The sequence below is a fragment of the Cervus elaphus genome, chromosome X (genome assembly GCF_910594005.1).
Source record: "Cervus elaphus chromosome X, mCerEla1.1, whole genome shotgun sequence".
Taxonomy (NCBI): domain Eukaryota; kingdom Metazoa; phylum Chordata; class Mammalia; order Artiodactyla; family Cervidae; genus Cervus; species Cervus elaphus.
This window is the reverse complement of record NC_057848.1, coordinates 52259435-52282400: the sequence shown is the minus strand read 5'-3', so window position 1 is coordinate 52282400 and position 22966 is coordinate 52259435. Positions and strand designations below refer to the sequence as shown.

Sequence of the window (22966 nt, the reverse complement as noted above, 5' to 3'; positions counted from 1 at the left end):
CGCTATTGATTCTAATAACCCTCAAATTATCTTTTGTTTTCCTGCTAATTCCTATCCCAAACCACTTATTCCAAGTCTTATCACCCTCTCAGAATTTCAATTACTAGTGTTAATTTCCTTACAGCTATTTTCTACTAACAATCCATTCCTCAAGTGATTTTTGTGTCTGTTCTTATTAAGTCCCATTATTCACTAACCTTTCATATTAACCATTGGCCCCTTTTCTGAATGATTCACAGTCGGTGAAAAGAATAATGTAGATCTATGTTTACTGGCTTGGAAAATAATTCACAAAATGTAGGATAATACAGCCCTATATGAATATGTGTGTGCATGTGCATAGATAAAAGTCTAGAACTGCACTATTCAGAAGAAATAGGACGCACACCACAAATGTAATTTAAAATTTTTTTAGTAGCTGAATATAAGAAATGAAGAAACAAGTGAAAATAACTTTAATAACAAATTACATTCAACTCAATATATCCAAACTTTTGTCATTTCAACATGTAATCAGTATTTTAAAAACTGAGATAGTTTACATTTTTCCCCATAATTTCAGTGTATAGTCTATGCTCACCACACATCTCAATTTGAACTAGTTACTTTCAAGTGCCCAATAGCCACCTATGGCTACTGGACTGCCATACTACACAGCAGAGATCTAGAAGGATACACACTGAATTGTCCACAATGGTTTTCTCTGGAGGGAGGGACTGGCTGGGGAAAGCAGAGATAAAAAATGATGGATTTTTTTTTCCCTTTCACCTTTTATTATATTTATGATAAACATTTCTATTTTATAATAAAAAATAATGAAAACTGATTACAACTGACAGACTCCCTCCACCACTACTCAGATGACCGCTGATAGAACTAACCTTTCCTCTGAGAGCAAATCTAATTTCTCTGACTCACTGCATCTGCTAGTCCTCAAAACCTTCCTCTTCTTTGTGAACCCAATCCCTTAACAGTAATCTCTCACTATGCACATTTCTATAGTTTCTCATCATGGTTAGTCTCTTCTCAGCTCCACTACTCAAAGGCTAAAGAAGACTTAACCACTCACTCATGTTTCATGATGTTCAGTTGTGGGAGGGTCTGATTTGGGACCACAAAACTCATTCGTGCGCAGATGTCCTTATAATCTTGATTCCTTCTCTCAAACTCTTCCACGTGGGCAGCCAGGTGGGAATTGACAATGCAAAAGGTAGTGTTGTGAAATACAAACCTCACAGCTACCCCACCTTTGTTTCCCTGTTAGCAAGAGTAATTATTTACAGTTAGTACAAAAGACACAATGAGCACCTGAACTTCATATGGACATGAAATCATAACCAAGCTCAACTCCAAAGTAACTCACCATCTTTCCCATGATTCCAGTTCCAACTGTTTCTGTAGCAACATCACGGATATATCGCAGCTGATCCTTTCTGGCAAATATCAGGAGCATCATCCCAACAAGGCGGACTAGTTGAACCTTTAAGTTCCAGGGAATTAGAAGAGGTTTGTGCTAATACCACTCTTTGCACAGATCTAACTTCCCACAAGTAATTTTCCACCAAGAAGATATAATCATGCCTCAATTTGAATCTAAATCCTCTAATTTCCCAATGGACCTCACAAAGAGGAAACAAAAATTTTCCAGGAAAGCTCTAATCTGGCTCTGACCAGTAAAAGTCTTCAGGGACAACGAGTACCCTCAGCTCTAGATTCATTATTTTAATCACGTTTTAGCCTACCATGAGTAAGCAGTATTAAAAATTTGAATAATAAAGACAAAGTCTCTATGCCAGCTTGTTCCTTTTGGCTCTCCTTCCTGGTTTCTGATTTACAATATCCTAATAAAATGTATAACAATCCTATTGACTTCTTTGTGAACTAGAAATATGTCTGAAATATATATTAGTCTATATGAGAGGAATAACAACTTCAGGAGTCTTATCACCTATATCAGGTGTAAGAAGATGCAGATGAAAATTACTCAGACAGATGACTCCTTTTGAAGGGCTTGGTATGGTAGCTGCATAACTAAAATAACTCTCTTGGTAGCCTCTACTATGTGCCTTCTAAAGACCAACAAATTGGGTCACCTTGTTAAAGTCAACTCTACTCTTAACTTACAACCAAGTTTTAAACTCATTTAAATTCCACAACACTCCTGTTCTTGCTCCAGTTCCAAAGCTTACCCAATGCACCCACATGCTTCAAACTGCTTTTCTGTAAAGCATCCAGTTCTGACCGTGTAAGCAAACAATTTCAATCTTAAATTCTTATTGCAAAAAATCACTTATATGTCATTTGAGTTAATTGTTATGAGTACAGTAAAATTCTTCCTTTCTCTTAAAACTTAGCCAAGCAATGAAACTATAGAATCGAGAAGCTTAGGGAATTTTTTTTCTAGGAAACAGGAATGAAAAGCATTAGTCTGCCCTATCTGGTATTACACATGGGGGAGAATTCAATTAATCCATTCTTTTGGAACAAACTATAAACAGAGTAACTTCCAGTGATTGGTATTTAGTCATATACTAAAAAAGATAATTAAATGCGGCTTACTTTCTTATACTTGGCTTTGGAATGCAAACTCCTCTCTACCGCCAAGGACCACTCTTGTTCTTTCACAGATTCAAAGTAGAAAAAGGCTTCTGTGCTCAAGTCCAGCTCTTGGAATCTGAGAAAACAAGAGGATGTGAGATCTACATCCCATAATTATCTCTGATTACCTCCTGTCCCATTTTCCGAGACATTAGGTGAAAAAAGGAATGTGGGAGAGAGGAATTTTAGAGAACTGCTCCACTGATTCAAGTGATCAGTAAGGACAAGTAGTTTTCTTTTCAAAAGACCCCCCCACAAGTATATGCATAGGCCAAGCAAAACAAAAAAACTTCCATAAGGGGTAACAGAGCTTTGCTCATATATCCTAGGAATAGTCACTATAAGAATTAACCTCAGATGTCAGTTTCTATGAAGAATATAGTTTTCTATGCGTTTTGAGAGGACTAGATGCTTCCTCACACTATTTTAGGTATCTGTTCCTTTATGATCTCACAAATTTGACCCACAAGTTAGTTCTCATATATAGTCTACAGTAGGTTTCTACAAACAGTGGGGAAAAAAGGGCAAAATGTCACATAAGGTAACACCAAACATATAGCCAAAATGAAATTCCAGACATGTATTTTACCCAATGCAGTAGATATCAGGAGGATTCAGATCACAGTTCAGCCAAGGTTCTAACCCACTATCTGGAGACTGGCCATTCACGTTCCACGTTCCAACAAAAAATCTAATACATAATACCAAAAAATAATTTAGAAACAAAGGTAAAGTGTGAACTAAAGAAAGTTCTCTCATTACTTCTATACAAGTGTATATTTACAATAAGCCAGTGTAATTTCTCAAGCTGCTTTGCCACACATACCAAAAACCCCTTCTTGCCTGTAGAACGCAAAGGCAGTGGGCTTATTCTCTCTAAATTTCACATCAGGTAAACCTACAGAAAGGAATCAAGTTTCTATTTAATAAACACAAATTTAATGGCTCTACCACATTTCCTTCCTCTTACATTCCATCCAAACATATTTGAAGGGAGAACTTCTGGATGGGAAAGAGGTATCTTCATGCTGTAAGGATGTCTAATATGGATAACTGTTCCATAAGGAACCATAGTTAAATCCAAAAACTCACTTCTTGAAGGATTACAAGGACATCTGTGGAGGAAATTCTGTTGAGACAGATATAGTATTAAGGGGGAAAGCAGAAGGGAAAACTCGTGACTGTCTTAACTGTTTACATACAAATATAAGCATCCTGGAGAATCTGAAGAACTGGAGGCTTCAGCATGGGGATATAGTCATGACTGAATTAGAATAAATGAGGCATAGTGGGATAGCAGATGGGACTGGAATCTTGGACTAAAAGGGTACATGCTGTTCACAAATAACAAAGAAAAGTGTTGCTGCTCTGCACATCGAGATACATGCCACACTACACCACTCCACACGCCACACACGGTGAATCCAAAAAACAGGATATCAACAAGTAAAGATGAAATGAAAAATACAATATAGGAAAGAATCCAAGATAGGCCTCCCAATCAAGACGACTGGGTGAACTTCCTTTAGTTAACTTACCAAAGTAGGAAAATGAAAATTAAGGTCTAGTGGTAATGGTGGACTTAATTTGCCGATACTGGCAAGAAGAAATTCAGCAGGTCAGATAGATAAACACACCTGCTTATGGAATGTGCTAGGAGACAATTCTCTAGTACATGTGAGCTTGACTTCATTCTCTAAGAGTGGATAGTATTAGTAGATGTGGTGTCATTAGTAATTAGAAAATCAATGCAATTGAAATTAGAAAAATTAGAAATTAGAAAAAAATTTTCTAATTAAAAATTAGAAAAAAATGCAAATTAGCATTTGCATTATTGTGGATATGTAGGTTACTGACCGCATAAAGACAGGCGCTTGAATCAGCTCACCATTCTTTTTTATTATGCTTTTATTCTGAAATAAGCTAATTACACTAATATCTTAAATACCAAAAGAACATTTTTTGCTATACCAACTGATGTAACTAATGTTTCACCTTCATAAGTAGAAGAGAGACTAACCTGAAAGTCTGAATGTTGACATATTCTTTTTCTCGCTTTGCCAGGATGTGTTTGATGAGACCCTCCCGCTGTCCAGACTGGGTGTTTGGTACAAAGAGCTTCCGCATGGTATTGGTCACTTTGGGGGGTTCCTTGTTAGAAGCTTCTTTTTCACGTGGAAGCCTAGCAAATAAATGAACAATTCAGAAGTGAAACTGCCTTTACCAGGGAAGTCTCACACATGGGAAATCTGTTTCAACACAGGACTTACATTCTATTCACTGAAGGGGGTGGGGGTGGAGGTTCCCGGTGAACCCCTATAGGCTGATTCTGCAAATTGATTTTCTTGTCCAAATTCATAGATGAAAAATTATCCTCAAATCCAAGAAGCCCTGAAGGATGCAGAACCCAGAGTCAAAGGGAGGGGGGAAGATAACATCCAACTTGTTCAGGATAGATAGGACTTTGCTTTGGTCAGCGGTTTTGGTCTGACCGCTATTTGCTCAGCGGCGTTACCAAACAGAAAGGTATATGAACAGTGATAACGTAGATGGGGGAAGAAGCACATCTGTCCCTGAACCACTGACATATTAACTAGAATGATAAACATAACTAGTAAGTTACATTAACTTGGAACGTGACTAAAAGAGCGAGTATTTATAGAAGACTTTAGTACAATGCCTGGTTGATAATTAGGGATTACATCACTATCGCATTTAATTGTCACAAAGACCCCATAAGATAGGTGCTATTAAAAAAATCTTCCTAAGTTACAGAAAAGAAACAGAAGCTCAGAGATGTCAAAGTAACTTGACCAAGGTCATACAACTAGGAAGTCAGAGAACTGTGATTCAAACCCAGGCAGTCTGCCCCTGGAGTCTGCATTTTTTACCCCTCTGCTAAGCTGGCTCCGAAAGAGCTAATGTGCCACAGAAAGTACTAGGAGTGAACATGAGGTGGTGAGTACAGACTCCAAAACCACTCCATAGGAGAAGGTATCTGACATTGACATCACTCCACACTATCTTATCTGCCCAGATAAAATCTACTGACTCTGCAATCTTCATAGCAACCAGGGGAAAAAAAAAGAATCTTTTCAGTACCTGAAAAAACAGAAGAGTTGTCCTTAGTGTCTAATTTCTGGTACCAGCTGGATGACTCCTTTTGGTCTGGAACAAGAAGCTGTGACTGAGCTGGAGAGATAGGGGTCATAGAATGGAACAACCATTCCATTGAATGGAACTTACCATAACCAAAAGAGGAGCCTGGCAGGCTACAGTCCATGGGGTTGCAAGGGTCGGACACAACTTAGCAACTAAACCACCACCACCACCAAAGGCCATTCACTTAGCACCATTCCTGAACACAAAGGAAGAGACTAAAAAAATGAGAGCAGCTCTGGGACCATCTGGGGCTGGAGGAGGATTACTGTCTGCAGTATGCTGGCCATGGCAAGAAACTGAAGATTCTAGAAACTGACTCAGGGTCCTTAAAGCTGAATAGACTTACCCTAACCTATCCCTGGGGTCATTCCTGAACAACAAAAAAAATCACCTATCAAGGCTCCATGGGCCAGGTACTCTGCTAACGGCCACCTGTCTCTGTATGCATGTCCCATACAAACAGAAAGAAAACTGCTGAGGCCTAAGTTACCTTCCTGAGCAGCAAGGACCTCTGAGACGAACTTCACACAGTGATCCTCATCAGGGATTTCAAAGCGTCGCTCTCTGGTCCAGTCCCCTTGAATCCGAATTTTGCAGCCACCTAAAAAGAACAGAAATCCATATACATATAATGTTTTCTTGCGATCATATTTTCAACTTACCAATTTAATAGAAGAAGGTCCAGATCACAAACATTCCAGACCTCTAATGTATGAAGCATACCTATAAGATTAAGGGATTCATGGTGGCGGTGGTATTGGGGGTGATGCGGAGAAAAATTTAATGTAGGCTAATGAACTGTGTAAATGAGCAGCCCAATATAGTGACATGATGCATAATAAAATCATAGTTTCCTACATTCTGATATGTTGCTCATATGCCACTGTAGGAACCTTCAAATTCTAGCAAAAGATCAATTCCCCAACCACCCCCCTCACACCTCCTAGCTGGAAATTCCTACCACTTCAAATCCAAATCACATAATACGAATCTCTGAAGTGTGAAGGAAAAAACGGAAATAGGATGGTTTGTTCCTTAGGTACAGACTGTACTCAGGCAACTGAATTTATAAGCTAAGTAAAAAAGAAAAGCATAATGGGATTGGCTTGAATTATTCTGAAAAGAAGCATCCGTACCTCATTTATCTCCAGTAAAAAAATCTATGTCTTGAAAAAAACTCACAAAAATAATATAATGACCCATGTCCATGAGTGGTCTGGTTCAAATATAGCCAATTAGAAAACAGTGTAATTAGAAGCAAAGTTACCTGGGATACTTCAGTTTCTTATGTACATAACATACTGTCTCCCCTTTTCTAAAGCCTTACATTTACCATCTGTATCAACTGTCTGGCTATGGTGATCCAGGAAACCCATGTCCTTGTTTATATTCTTATTTTAACTGATTTATTACACATACTGCTTTCTCATAGCCCTGGAAACTATAAGCTCTTTGAGGGCGAGAGACAGGCTGCACATAAGGGTTACCCAACACAACACTCTCAATGGTCTCCCGGGGCTGTCTGGGACAGAGGGGCTTCTTAGGACTCAAGACTTCTAAAGCTAAGACCAGGAAAGCCCCAGCCAAACTGGGCTCATCAATTACTTTATTGATAATAATGACATCAAACTTCACAGACAGAAGGCATTTAATGACTATAGAACTGGATTCTTTCACACTTGTAAATAACAAAGAGATGAGAAAATGAAATGAAAATTGTAGTTTCTTATGGCAAAAATCCACTTCTGAACCTTTGACTCTCTCTTTCTTTGCATTTCTTTATGTTTCTATCTATACAGATTTAGTGATCAGAAGAAAGAGATAAACATAGAGGATAAAAATGGGGGGAAAAAAAGCATGCAAGAGGACCAGCAATAAGAAAATTAATGAGGCTGCCACTGTAAGGAGAAAAAGAAGGGCATGAATAAGGACTGTCAGTTAGAACTGCCTTCAAGATACAGAGAAAACCTCCTTCAGGACACAAATAGTCCTCTCTTTCTCTGATAATTTATATTAAAAGTAGAAAAAAAAATCTTAAAAAGAGCAGCTTGTATCAGATAGAAACTTAGAACAGGAACATGTGTTCTCTCTGTCCCAGGATCTTGAAAGATACATTTTAGCAAGTATAAAAAAATAAACTGACCCATTTAACAGAAGATTCCAGAAACTGCTTACAAAACAAAAAACACTAGATGCTCTCTCACCATGTTGCATGGGAAAGAGAACAAATTACCCCCTCCACCCAACCGTCTACTCTCTTCCCTGCCAGACCTTCTGGCCTCTGAGATCAGCTAACACTCCTCTTTCCTCAACTTCTCTGAATACTCCCTGAATCTTTCAATAGTTCTCAACTCAGGGAGCATCAGAATTACCAGAGGCACTTTCAGGAAATACTGACACTTGGGCCCCACCCCAGGCCAAGAAAACTGAATTTCTGGGGGTGAAGCCCAGACACTGGCAATTTCTAAAAACACTCCCCCAGGTGATCTAGTGCATCCAGAAAACCAGAGTCACCTGCAAACTGGCTGGCCCCTGAGAGTAGCTCCCCCTGTGGCCCTCCGAAGTAGAGGCTATTTATAGTCTCTCACACACTATGTAATTTAAGACTGGTGTCCTTATTTGTCCTAATGCCGTCTCCAGTCCATTCCCTCTCCTCCTCCCTCAGGAAAAATCCCTTCTCCTTTGAGGCTCACCCACTGGACTATGCCAGTGCCTTCCCTTCCCTCCTCCATGAGACCACGTACCAACCTCCCAGAAACTTCTGAATCCAAGCCTGATTTATAAGACTTCCTCTCCACTCATACTTTTGCTTTAATTTTGCATCCCTTTAAAATTAGCACCGAAAACTCGGTCAACACCTTCAACTTCCTCATCCAATGACCTCGCCCCTCCACCTCAGCCACCCTACTCCCTCAGTCTTACTGGGACTACCTTAGTTACACCCCGGACCTTTTGTCACAGAAACACCATCACCTCATAAATCTTTAATTCAAATACCCACTCTGAACTCCTTGCCGCTTACCTGCTCTTAGAGGAACCTCGGGCACACTGATCCCTTCACTTTCTCAGAATTCATTCACTCTCTCTCTTGCTTTCACTACCCTCTCCCACCTATTTTTGTGAGGGCATTAACCCTGCAACTGTGCTTAAGGAATTTTCCCAGCAAGAATACTGGAGTAGGTTGCCATTTCCTCTTCCAGGGGATTTTCCTCGACCCTAGGACTGAACTCGTGTCTCCTGCAGCTCCTGTATTGGCAGGCAGATTCTTTACTACTGAGCCACCAGGAAGCCCTTCACTTTCCTTTTTGTCAAACAGAAGCCATCATTTCACTCTGTTGCAAAAACCCAGAAATGCCTTATCACTTACTCTGTTCTGGCTATGCCTATCTGGCTAACTCTCAACACTCAGAAATCCAACTAACTGCGTTCTCTGTACTTACATCTGAGGGAGTAAAACCAGATACACAAGCACACACACACCCCATTATAAATTGACTGCTAACCTCAACAGGGCCCTGTAGATAGGAATCAGTCTAAGTTTCCATAGTCAACTTGTCTCCCACTACTATCTGGAAAAACAATTCACAACTTCACATTTATCATCTGTCTTTGAATCCCACTCTTCTCAAGCTCTTTTCTTCCAAGCAGACTGCTTAACCTCATACTTCAAAGGAAATGGAAGCCATCATATAAAACTTACCTGTATCTCTATTCATATTCTCCTTTCCCTTCTGGTACAAGGAAGAAGATCAGAGGAATTACAACCCCTTGGGTTCTCTCAGGAATCTTACCCTTGCAATCATTCCCTAGACACTGCCTCTCAGTATCTTCAACCTCTCCCTCACATAGTGTCCTTCTTATCAGCATTTAAATAAATTGTGTTCTAAATTCTCCTCGTTTAAAACAAAAAAACCTTCTTGGACCCCATATCCCCCTCCAACTCCAGTTCATCTCTATAGTCCCCTCTGCAGTCAAGCTTTGAAAGACACATAGTTAAGTTACTACTTGCTCACCTTCCATTTCTCTCTTTAATCCACTCCAGTGTGACTTTGGCTCCCACTACTCCTCTGAAATTGCTTTGTTAAGGTCACCAATAATCTCCATATTGCTAAATTCAACGGATATTCTTCAGTCATATTATCAGATCTATCAGCAGAAATCAACAGTTGATCCCTCCTTGAAATAGTCTCTTTAAAAGGCTTCTATGACACCATACTCATCTAGTTTCTCTCCCTCTTTGGTCAAAGGGAAATTTTTAGTGCCCTTTAAAGTATCTTCTCCTCTACCCAAACTTTAAAAAATAGAGTGAGTTCAATCCTAAACCTTTTTCCTCACTCTGTATCAGCACTGTCTAATAGGACTTTCTGTGATGATGGACATGTTGTATAACTACACTGTGCAATACGGTAAAGAATGACCCCATGTGGCTAATGAGTACTTGAAATGTGACTAGTGCAACCGAGGAACTGATTTTCTCATTTTGTTCTAATTAATTTAAACAGGCGCATATGACTAGTGGCTACTATAACTGACAGCACAGCTTTACAATGCAATCACCTAATCTCTTATGGGTTCAAATACCCTCTTTGTGCGAGTGACCCTGAGCTTACTTCTGAGCTTCAGATGCATACATTCAATGGCCAACTTATCATCTACACTCAAATGTCTCAAAGAAATTTCAAAGTAAACATAGCTAAAACCCCAGGAAAACTCATTCCTCTTGCAATGTTCTTATTTCTGCAAATGGTACCCCCAACCACATTCATGCCAGAAATCTAGGATTCATCCTTGACAACTCCTCTTCAGCTTACCCACTACCCCCACACCAACCCCTGTCAATTTACTCTTCAAAAACATTTATCGTATCTGTCCACTTCTCTCCATTCTTACTGCCACCATACTCTCTAGCACTCTAGTTTAAACCATTGAAAGAGCCTCCTGGCAACCCAACACGGGCATAAAATCTTTCATATTCTTTCAATTTTTAAACTCTAAAAATCCAGATTCCTCATCATGGCTTACAAGATTCTACTGGATCTGGTCCTAGCCTGGCCTACCTTAGTGCCTGAGACTTATTTCGGGCATCCTGGCATTCTTTCATTTCAAAGAAAGTATCAAGCTACTTCCCAATTTGGGGCCTTTACCCATGAGGTTCCTTTTACCTGGAATCTTCTCTTCTCCATTTTCACCTCTTACTTATCCCCTCTGGTCTCAATTTAAAAGTCACTTCTTCAAAGAGGCCTTCCCTGAGGATCTTGACTAATTTAGTCTTATCAACTCTCTGTATTTCTCCCTGCTAGTATTTATCAAAACTGCAACTATGAGGACTTCCCTAGTGGTCCAGCAGTTAGGACTCCAGGGTTCTGCTGCAGAGGGCCTGGGTTCAATCCGGAGTTGGGGAACTAAGGTCCCACAAGCTGTGGGTGATGAAGCCAACAACAGCAACAAAAAACCCCTGCAACTATGTAACCATACATTATCAGTTTAAAAGCTGTTTCTTGCACTAAGTTTCATGAAGTACCATGCCTATGCTGCTTTTCCCTGTATCCCTAGAGCATAGTGCCTGGCACATAAGAGGTGTTTATAAGCTTATGGAAAGGATTAACTGATTATAGCCATCAGTGTGACACTAGTACCAAATAGCACAGAAGCAAGAACCAAAGCAGGAGCAGCAACCTTATCTATGTTGTTTTCTACTGATTGCGCAGCACTTAGAATAGTGCCTGGCAAATAGAAGGCACTCTACAAATATTTGTTGAAGAATGAATAAAAGAGGGCTCAATATTAGGGAATTAGTATCATACTGTCCATCAATAGGTCAAATAAGGAAGAATAATATAATCATCTCTATACATACTAAAAAGACATTTGATAAAATTTAATATATATTCATCATTTTAAAAACACAAAGGACTTCCCTGGTGGTCCAGTTGTTGAGACTCCATGTTTCCACTGCAGGGAGCGTGGGTTCAATCCCTGGTCAGGGATCTAGGATCCCACATGCCCATATGCCACGGTCAAAAAATTAAATAAACTCATACAAACTTGAAATATATGCAGTTTCTTAACATTTTTTTAAATAAAACTATCAAATCAATAAGCAATAATGTCCTCAACAGTGAAGCACCACTTGAGGCATTCTCACTGAAATCAGGAGCTAAACATAAAATGTCATCATCATCATCATCATCATCATTTAGCAATGACCTCCAGATTCTTGTTGGTGTAATGAGACAGGAATCAAAACTAATAGGTTTAGCTACTAGAAAGACACAAAACTATTATTTGCAGATGACTAGGACTATCAAAACCAAAAAAGAAAATAAAAGGCTCCCCCAAAATAAAATTCTGTAAAGTGGCTGGATAAAAGATAAATATCGAAAAGTCAACAGCTGCTCTGTATACTAGTAGTAAGAAATAGAAAAGAAAAAAGCTTCCAAGAAAAAAGTTCCACTGACAATAGCAGCAAAAAAATCCATCAAAAAATACTTAATCTACAAATATTTGCTATCTATGAAGAAACCACAATATATTACTGAGAGATATAGAGAACCTCGGTAAGTAGAAAGAGATATCCCATGTTCCTTGACAGTGACTTAATTTTACAAAGGAGTTAAATTAGCAAAATTTGATGCATATCTATGGTGAAATGTTAGCCATTAAAAATCATGTTTTTAAACTTTTAAATGATATGGGAAAGGTCACAATACCTGTTAAATGAAAATGCAGGATAAAAACTATATACGAGGATTCCAATTATGTAAAAATATAAATAAAAGACTGGAAAGAGATACATAAAAATGTTAATTACAGTGGTGAACTCTAGGTCACAGGAGTGTAATTTTAATTTGATACTTTAAACTTTCCCGAACTTTACAAATTGTACATAATGAAGGATGTATTATCTCTATAATCAGAAAAAATATTTTAAAATGTTTAATACCAACATCCAGACATGGGAAAACACAAAGTTTCAGTAAAATCAGGCTTGCTTAACAAACCCAAGGTCTCCTCCAGCAACATATTGTGTGCTCTAAAGGTTTATATGTGAAGCCTAAGGATCAAGACAAAATCTAGTTTCAGTACAAATATTAATAAATAGGCAGAAATGAAGGATTTTATTCAAGTGGTTACTTAACTCCTTCCCATGTAATCTAGTAACTTGAACTCTGGACACAGCAACACATGGTTAATTTCCATGTAGGAGAGGCCAACTAAACGAATGTCATAAATTAGGTGTTTGTAAGAGAAAAGGCACAGCTCAGTTTAACTTTCAAGCTATGGAAATACCTATTTCCATACTAAGAACAGGACATTTAGGTATCTAATTTCAGCAGATTTCAGCAGCAATGTGAGTCACTGCTGAACAAACTTTGCTCACATTTTGCTTTATTAGTATTGCTCTTGCCTTCTCCTTTTTAAGTACAGTAAGACATAGATATTAGGTTACTTGCTATCCTGGATATCTGCAGTAGAAGCTAGAAGTTGGAGGTGCTTAGCCTTTTAGGATCAGCCCTTAAGAGTTCCAAAATTTAGGACCAAAGGAAAGAATAATAAAATCCAAATCAGAAGAAGTACCTAAACTGTGTAATACAAAACAATAGTGCCAAGGACGGGGAGACTATGTCTAAGCAAAATTATGTATGAACTGATAGCCCCAAGCTAAGGGCCAAGTCCCAGGCATCCAAGGACTCAACCAAGAGGTAAAGCACCCCATTTGATTTGGATTCATGTCGTCACATACTCTTTCCCACGGCAACCACAGAGTAGATACAGTAGCATTCAAGTGCCCATTTTTTCCTCCCCATGTTAACAAAGCACAATTTTAGATGATAAATGGAGAACAGCTTGCACAGACAGTCGAAGATGATTTGTTTCAAGCAGATAAAAAATGCAAGAACGGAAACAGTGAGAAGGAAGACTGTGTTCTCTCTGATAAAGAAACGCCTTGAGAAGACAGTCTTAAATAAAAGACCAAAACTATTTTAAGAAAAAAACAAAAGGTATCCCTGGTACAAAAGGGACTCTGTAGCCTCCCAAATAATATAATAAATTAAGGAAAACATTATGATTTAACATGTAAAAATCAAAAGTAGGTAGGGGAAAAAAGCTTAAAATGTAACAACAGTTAAAAAAAACCTCATAAACAAACCTTTTGTGCCTTAAACACTTTACGGCCCTTCCTACAATTTCCTACTCCACAGGAATGACTTAACTGATAGCAACAAAAAACTGGTATCTCAAAGAAGTTCAGCATCAGAAAAGCAGATCACGTTTTCAACTTTTTAAAGACTCTTGCCAGCCACCTGCTTTTTCTTAAGCTTAGGCTAAGTGTTTTGGGGAGGCAATACTAACATGTATGGCTGCCTTATGAAAATAGAGAATACAGGATAAAATGGTAAGATAAAAGTTGTGCAAAAAAGGTGTCTTACATACAGTGGATCTTCAGGTACATATTTGTTGAATGAAAATCAACTCCATTCAGAAAGATACTTACTGTTTGAAGCTATGTCAATTAAAAGAGTTTCTTCCGCTTCTAAAGGAAAAGAAGAAAGAATAGGATCAGGGAAGAGAAAACCATTCATTATAACCCAAAGAAGTACACACCTAACTACTTCTTTCAATCACCACTCCTAGGTTTTAGAACACATTAAAAAAAAATCCTTTGCTTTTTTGTTTAGCACTTTTAAAAGGGGATTTTAATAGCACTGTGTCCTAAAGATTATAAGCAATTCAACTAAAACAAAAATGCATTGAACAAGTAATCACATGGAATTCCTCAAAGCAAATCAAGCAATGACAATAGTAGGGAATATAACATGTTAATTCAAGTGAAGGTGAGTTTAATTCCCCTCAACTATAACATACTAACTTAATATAATCTAACTGTATCATTTAGATAATTCTTATAAAAAGCCAAGAAAGTGACCCCAAAAGCCTAGAGGTAAATTACTTTAACTCAAATCTAGTCTCTGAAAATTTTCCAATGACCTCATTACCACCACCCCTGCCCCATACAGGAGCAGAGAATACTTGAAGTTATCTTCAGGCTACCATTAACTACCAAGGCACACCCAACAAGTATAAAACGGGTCAAGTTCAAAGTTCTATTTTCTCTCCATGGCTCATCTAGACTTCCTCTCTTACCTCTAGTGTCTAGATCCAACTCATCACTTCCTCTTGGATTTGGCCATTGGCACCTGTCAGACCCTCCTGGCTGGTTAAACTCTGGGTACTCCCTCTGGGTACTGACTCTTTCCTGGAGGAGGAAATGGCAACCCACTACAGTATTCCTGCCTGGAAAATTCCATGGACAAAGCCCGGCAGGTTGCAGTCTGGGGTTGTAAAGAGCAACTGAGCACAAAGGCACTGACTCCTTGTGATGAGTCTGGATCCACCTTGGCCAGGAGTAGTCTCAGTCTTTACTAGCTCCCTCACTTGCCTGGACTGTAATTTGGCTCCATTATTCAGGTGCAACAGAAGAACGGATAATGCCCCAAGTTGTCTAATAATAGAGAATAGTCTCAATACTTTTACTAGCATGATGAATGAAGCAAGGGACAACAGTGCTTCAAGACAGAGGTATTAGTTCACAACTGCTCTTTGGTAACTTTAATTCTTTAAAACCCAAGTACTCATAGATTTTTCAAAATAGATGTACAGGTTGGGAAACAGAAAGGATGTGAAAACTCAAGGAGGTATCTGTTCCTTTTGTCATGAGGATTACCGTGTGCATGCACACAAATTTTCCTAGATTCCAACCTAGCAATCTGCCATCTATTTCTTATTAAAGACGATACCAAGAGAAACAAGGTAAAAGAAATTCTAGAAGTAGCACAAAGAAGGTATAGAGTTAATAGGATACTAACATCATTGTCTTTGGCTTTTCTCCTCCTTAAAGGGCTAAGTATGTAACAAAAAGCACTATGCTATCAGAAGTGAGGTGACCACAGTAACTTATTTTGGCACGCAGGTGCCTCCTTCAATGTCTCTCTTACACAGGGCTTCTAAATAAAAGAATTCATTCTACTACACAATATGGATTCTATTCACAGTGGGTATTTTTAATTCTTAATACATGCTCTCTTAAAAAGTCATGCCCACTTAGTATTTCTACTTATAGGAATAAATCCTAAGGAAGTAAGAGACATGCAGGAAGATTCATTATTTATACTAACAAAAAACAACTCAAATGTCAAACACAGGGAATAACTACAGTAGAGCTTACTCATAAAATTGAATAGTATACAACTATTAATAGCATGTAAAAGCACCCAAAACATGATAGCAAATGGAACGGACAAAAAACACATATATATATGAGCTCCACCCACCCTAAAAGTTACATGTGTAGAAAAAAGGAAAATGTTAGGTATTTATCTCTGAAGGACGTGAATTTACTTATTTCCTTTATAATTTTCTGTTCTTTCCCAACTTTTTACAGTACATACATTACTTTTGTGATCAAAAAAGTTGCATGTAGTTTAAGAAAGAATTTATGCAAGTCAGGATTCAAGTTTTCCAAGAAGCTGTAGCTGACACAGAATGCCTGTCTGATAAGCCAATGGAGCCACCGGAAACATAATGCATTTATTCTCTAATAATCAATTTCCTTTCTAGGGCAATGTGAAATGACAGAAGCAACACCTCCTACACAAACCTCCCAATTTTTGAGTCTCATTGTAGCAGATGAAACAACAGATTTTCTGTTCTCTTTCCCCAAATTTGAAGGCAGGAAGCCAAGTATTTCCTCCCCAGAGTTGATTTTCTTATGATTCACCAATGTCAAGGTTTGAGAATCAGCACAATTAAGTGTAAGGTACTACAATCTGGCAAGGCGTGTTTCCAAATGTTTTAATTTCAAATAGTGTGGGGAGAAAGTGCTGAATGTATGTGAACTGAAGTGACCTTGATAGTTTACAATGAGCAGTTTATCAGTTAAGCCCAAGAATGTGATTAAAATCTACATATAGGTTCATCAGCATAAAAGACTACCTACATAGATAACAGACCACATCTATCTCTAACCCCAGCCAGGGTGGCAGGTGAGAATATATATATTTCAATATAATCCTTCAGTACTCTTAGACAAAGAATTTATCATCTTCTCAATGGTAGATTATTTACAGAGGGTAATGCATTTCATTTTATGTGCAGTGACAAATCTAAATATGTATGATGTTATACAATGAGATAACGACCAAAGGAAAAAACATTATAAAACTAACTAAGCAATTAAAGCTAGTACCTTGAACACATCTAAAGTGGCTATTTATAGGAATGATATCTTGAACACGCTGTTCCTTCTTGTGCAACTGGATTATTAGCCTAGGAAACAGAAGAATGCATCAATGAATAGATACTGAAAAACTAAAAAAAAAAAAATTAACAACAAAATACATTGCTGTATTGTTATACAAATCCAGTCTGTATTTATTAGACTTGTTGGATCTTGTTCCCTGGATCTGAGAATCATGGTAGAAATTGCTTTAGGTCTAAAAGGATATTAATGATGATCAGTACCTGAATACCCACAGTTCAGTGCCATGGAGAACACAGTCTACATCCTAAAAACAGTTTACAATTTTAAGAGCATGAGTTATAGTGCACACACCTTCAGATTACGTATACCAGGGTGAAGAACTAACAGTTAGGTGTGAAGACCATGAGGGAAGGGACTATGGCTGTCTTTTCACCACAGTATTTCTAGCACCTAGTACAACACCTGGCATGTAGCAGTCCCTTATGTTTGTTGAATAAATGGATTATAAATTTCATCAATTAGCTTTCTGATTTTATTCCCATGGCTTTTATCAAAGAATGATTCTATCTTTTCAAGTATACAGGCTCATGGAGAAGTAAGAGGAGGTGCCCAGCCAGCTGCATCAGTCAAAATAATCCCAGTGACCAATGAGGTAGCAGATATCACAACCAGATTGCTTTTATATCCCTGTGTTTTCATCATGGTTTATGATTTAATGCTAGTATTTCTGGTAAGCATGACTGAACTTGGCCGCTCAGTATGAAACACAAGACTTCCAAATTCCTATGTACTCCTGAAATATTAATTTTCACTTACTACTTAATCTTAGTGGTCCAGAATCAAGGTGCAACCTACTGGTAAAAGGTCATCCTGAACATCTCCTAACTTCCCCCAAAATCACTCTTCAGGTGGTTCTTTGAGCCAGGAGCACTATTCTTTTCTTCCCTGAGACCTAGCTCAAACTATCAACTCCTCTGTGAAACTCCTCCCAAGTAACCTCAGGCAGAACTAGTGGGCTCATGCCTTTGCTTGTCCCTCAAATATAGCACTTAACACACTCCATTATAGTTACATATATAACTATATACATACATACAAAAAACTATATATGAATCCCTCAGATTTGAACTCCATGAAAGCAAAGACCCTATCATATTCAGTTTTGTCTCTTACCTAATAGATGATCAATAACTTTGGTTGAATAAACATTTAATTAAGCTATAAAGAGAGGTGAATTTCTAAACATACTTGGTCAACATTTGACCTTAGAAATCATTCTTTAGAAGGGCTTGATTTCTATTTTGTTGTCTTTTGGGGGGCTTGTCATTTTAGCTTTTTGAATTTTTTTTTCAAATGTGTTAACTTAAAAGGGGTAACTTGGGGGAAAGAAATGCTTAGATAGAACTAAGGGAAATAAAAGTATTAATGCTGTTTTTCTGCTCTGATTCTACTTGCCTAACTTTCAGGCATTAATAGTTTAAGGTGATTAGAAAGAAGAATTTAGGGGCAGGTCCTTCTCAAACTGCAAAGTTCATGAGTTGAGTAGAGTCCTATAAACCCAGATGTAGGCCAGAAACTAGATAAGACTGACAAAGCAACGGTCAATGAGAAAGAGCTTGCTTTAAGGAAAATGAACACAAACCAATGTAATTCCCAAGTAAATAATATAGAAATGATGTTGAACATTAACAGTAAAGTTTCAACTGGATTGTCTTGTTAAAAACCAACACAAAACAGACAACACGGATGGACCTTGAGAGCATTATGCTAAGTGGAAGAAGTCATACAGAGAAAGACAAATACCATATGATCTCATGTGTGAAACAGAAAAACAAAAACCAAAAATACTGAACTCAAAGACACGGAGAACAGATTGGTAGTTGTTAGAGGCAGAGGATAGGGGTGGGTGGGTGAAATGGGTGAAGGGGGTCAACAGGTACAAATTACCAGTTATAAAATAGTTAAGTCTTGGGGCTGTAATGTATAGCATGATGACTATAGTTAATAATAGTGTACTGTATATTTGAAAGTTGTTAAGAGGATATGTCTTAAAAGTTCTCATCAAAAGAAATAAAAATGTTGAAGGAACTTCCCTGGCAATTCAGTGGTTTAGACTCTGTGCCTCCAATACAGGGGGTGCAGGTTCAATCCCCAGCCCCGGAACCAAGATCCCACATACCATGTGGCACAAAGATAGAAAAAAAGAAAAAAAATTGTTAACTATGTGTGGTGATGAATGTTAATAAGACTTATGGTGGTCGTCATTTCATAGTATATACAAGTATCAAGTCATTATATTGTACACCTGAAACTAACATAATGTTATAAATATCAATTTAAAAAAGAAATGTGACCCCCCCCCCCAAAAATAAAAAAAACATAAACTGGGAATTCAAGTCAAGTCCACAAATATTTCCCTAGGAAATACTCTGATTTGTTTAAGGAAGGTTAAAGATGAAACAACAGGTTGCATCATAATCTATTTACCTTGAAAAAAAGAATGTCAGTGTTTGATTCCTTGTGTGCAATAAAGTCATTTTCAATTGTAATTTTAGTCTCTCAAGTAATTTTCTCCTATGGTTAACAGCAGGAACTACAAAACTAAAGAAGGCACCCAAGAGACAAGGATTATACAGATGGTTTGACAGTATTAGGTGTCTCCAATAAATGATTTCAAAAGAAACTTCTCAGATACAATGTAATTCTAAGATGTTACATGGCTTTAAATCTCAGCTATGTTACTTCCTGACTGTGAACAAATGACTTAACCTCTCTGGAACTCCATATCTACACCAAGAAAAAGGGGATGACGATGATAATATTACAATTTCACAGTAATCCTCACATGAGAGTTAAATGAACTAATTCATGAAAGTGCTTAGAAGAGTACCTGACACACATCTAGCCATTGAGTGTGACTTGTGCTATACTCATAACTTATACAGAACTGTAACATAGAATTTGATTTCTCTAGAAGGGAAGATAAAAATAATCAGGAGAGCTACCACTGAAAGTTTAAAAGTGCTTCCAGTGCATGAGACCAGATAGAAAGAGGTGTTTATCTCAAGGCCATCCACTTGTTCCCTTATCAGGTGAACAGTTCCAAACCTACAGAACCAAGGGACCAGATCCTGGGATGTGGTCATCTCAACAATGTAGCTATTTTTATTTAATTCTCATAATTTAAAGAAGAGGAAACCAAGGCACCAAAAATTTAATGGTTTGCCCAAGGTTCACATCTTCCCATTCTATTCTTGCCTTTGGACGTGGTACTGGTATTCCACTTTTCTCACTTTTCTGTTGAATTTACTTTCATTAAACTGGTCTTCCAGTTTGATGAAATCTGGGAAAAATAAAATGAACTTATCACAACAACAGAATCGACCAAGCAGAATCTAGGCAAGAGCTACTTCCATAGAACCAGCTGACATCCAGTTTGAATGGCACCAAGAGTTTCAGAATAGGGCAGGCTAGGCCAATGGAAATTTCTTCTCTGTAAACTAGACAGCACAGACAAAGATTGAATCTGGACAATCTAAATGCAGGGACTGAGAAAAATTGTTTTTAAGCAGAATCCATTGTTGGGGGATGGCAGGATTTAAGTGATTGACAATTCTTCACTGATGTGAAGAAACCAGCCAAGAACCAGGGGCGGTGGCTGGGGCATAAAGGGATAGGGACCTACCTATATAGGATAGTCATCAGAGATACTTTAGGTGAAGCATTAGTGGCAAGGAAGTGACATCAGCAGATATGGTTGATGGCTTATCAAAATCTTTTGATCAATCAGTCAACAGTCTTTACTGAGCTCCTATGTCCAAGTCAGAGTGGAAGGTAACACACCCTGATGAAAGGCCAAAAGTCATTTACATTTCTACACATTTCATTACTTTTTCTAACAGTCAAGTCAGTAAGGGAAGCAGTTACTGGCCTACACAAAATCATGACTGAATTAATGAATATGCCTTCAAGCAAATGGAATAAAGGGGTGGAGAGACTGGAGGAACCAGTTGAATGAGGTTAAGAGAAGGTTAACAATGAAGCATTTCTACAGCACTTTTACTTCTTTGTAAACCACTTTCGTATTTATTATTCTCCCAGTTATAACTCCAAAGGCTATAAGGTAAGGCAGTTCATGTTTTTATTAAACTGATGAGGACACTAAGGCCCAGAAAGCTTTATTGACTAGCCCAGGATTACACAACCCATGTCATTTGCAGGGGCAGGAACTAAGAACCCAGGCTTCCTGCTTGCCCGCCCATTGAGCCCTTTCCTGAGCCACAGGCCAGGAGCAAACTTGGGGAGAAAGCCGGGTGGTTAGAGCACTGGCACTTCACACCCGGCCGAACCTGTTGCCCACGTGGCCTCAGTGGGTGGAGGGTGGGTGGCTTGTCGCGGTTTGGGGTTGGGAGGTAATGGCAGGCTCCCCTCCTCTGTGGGTATCAGGTGGTTACTTACTCATACTGCCCGTTCCTCTGGACTAGGGTCAGCACGCAGGGCTCCCGGAGAGGACCCTTCATCTCCATACCCTCGATAGTATGCGGGCGCTAGTCAAGGGTCTTCTCTACAAGCGCGGCCCTGGAGGGGACCCGCGGTGCGGGGTGGCGAGAGGTTCCTGCCCCTCTGCCCACCCTTCCTCCCCAGCGTCCGAGACAGCGCCTCCCGCGCCGGCCCCCTTCCCCGGCTCGGCTCGGCTTCGGGGCCCGATTGCCCCCTAGCCGCCCCTCCGCCGCGATCCGCAGTCCCGCGGACCCCCACCCCCGCCCTGCGCGGCCTCCCCTCCCCCTTCTCAGGCGGATACGGTAAGGGGCTGGGCTCCAATCGGGAGCGGCGGCTCCATCCCGGCGGCTTCCAGGCTCGGCGGGGCTGCGGACTGCGGGCTGATCCGACGATACTGCCTCCCGCGTCCTCACACCCCTTAGCCTCGGCTGCGCGTCCTTAGAGAAACGGCTCCGTGCTGGGCGCAGGCAGCCCGCAGCCTGGAGCCCAGAGCCGGGAGCCGGGAGCCTGACCCGAGAGAGAGCGGCGCCTCCCACCCCCGCCAGTTTTCCAGGCCGCCGCAGATTCCGCCCCCTGCGGCCAACCTGCGGAACTGCAGGGAGAGACCCGACGGACTGGGGGCGTCTCCCGCACGTCCAGCAAGGGCTAAGCTTTCAAGGCTGTCTGTGACGCCAGAATTGTTTTGGGGACTTTGAAGGTTGCCGTAGAAACAAAATACAGTTATGCCCATGAAGTAACTCAAAGGTGTTGGGGCCACTAGGACCCACATCCTCCATTCAAAATATCCTTATTATGGTTAACAGAATATACCGTGCTGGTTATCCTACCGCTCAGATGTCCCCCCACCTCACTCCATCCTTCCATCCCCTAAATCGAAAAAAATCCCCAAAGATCATACCTTTGCTTTCTCTGCCCCCCTTTAAGCTCACTTGTAAGCAGGCAAACACCAAACATATTATCTCTGGCCCACATCCCTTGCCTAATATATAACTCATTGTTAGCAAAGCATTGGGTGACAATAGCCCACGGTTATTTCACACAGCGACGCAGGTTTGAAATTTCAAAGCCATGTGCTTGCTTGTGTCTCCTGCATTGCCAGGCGGCGCTAGTGGTAACGAACCCACCTGCCAAAGCAGAAGATGTAAGAGATGCGGGTTTGATCCCTGGGTTGAGAAGATCCCCTGGAGAAGGAAGGGCATGGCAACCCACTCCAGTATTCTTGGAGTGGGATTCTGGAGAATCCCGATGGACAGAGAAGCCTGGCAAGCTACAGTCCATAGGGTTTCAGAGAGTGGGACACTAGTGAAGCGACTTAGCACGCATGCACCTGGGAAGCCCCATATGCTAGATTCCTCTCTCCTGATTGCTTCGTATCCAATCAGCCGGCAAATCTTATTGATATGGTCTTTGGAATTACCTTTAGATTCTTTGTTTTCTTGCCAT

At 39.6% G+C, this 22966-nt stretch overlaps 1 protein-coding gene across 2 annotated transcripts in view; it reads right to left on the bottom strand.

Annotated features, from left to right (window-relative positions):
* The window catches only part of OCRL (OCRL inositol polyphosphate-5-phosphatase), a 48918-nt gene extending 26848 nt beyond the window's left edge, over positions 1 to 22070 (bottom strand). For both annotated transcript variants that reach the window (XM_043896181.1, XM_043896182.1), the window contains exons 1-12: positions 21825 to 22070; positions 21482 to 21561; positions 17009 to 17088; positions 14258 to 14296; positions 6251 to 6361; positions 5701 to 5790; positions 4869 to 4989; positions 4619 to 4780; positions 3188 to 3289; positions 2560 to 2674; positions 1364 to 1480; positions 1070 to 1257 (exon numbers count right to left, since the gene is read on the bottom strand). In XM_043896181.1, coding sequence (XP_043752116.1) covers positions 1070 to 1257; positions 1364 to 1480; positions 2560 to 2674; positions 3188 to 3289; positions 4619 to 4780; positions 4869 to 4989; positions 5701 to 5790; positions 6251 to 6361; positions 14258 to 14296; positions 17009 to 17088; positions 21482 to 21561; positions 21825 to 21863 — 1244 coding nt within the window. In that variant the 5' untranslated portion in view covers positions 21864 to 22070. The remainder of the gene's footprint in view (positions 1 to 1069; positions 1258 to 1363; positions 1481 to 2559; positions 2675 to 3187; positions 3290 to 4618; positions 4781 to 4868; positions 4990 to 5700; positions 5791 to 6250; positions 6362 to 14257; positions 14297 to 17008; positions 17089 to 21481; positions 21562 to 21824) is intronic.
* Between the last annotated feature and the right edge of the window lie 896 nt (positions 22071 to 22966).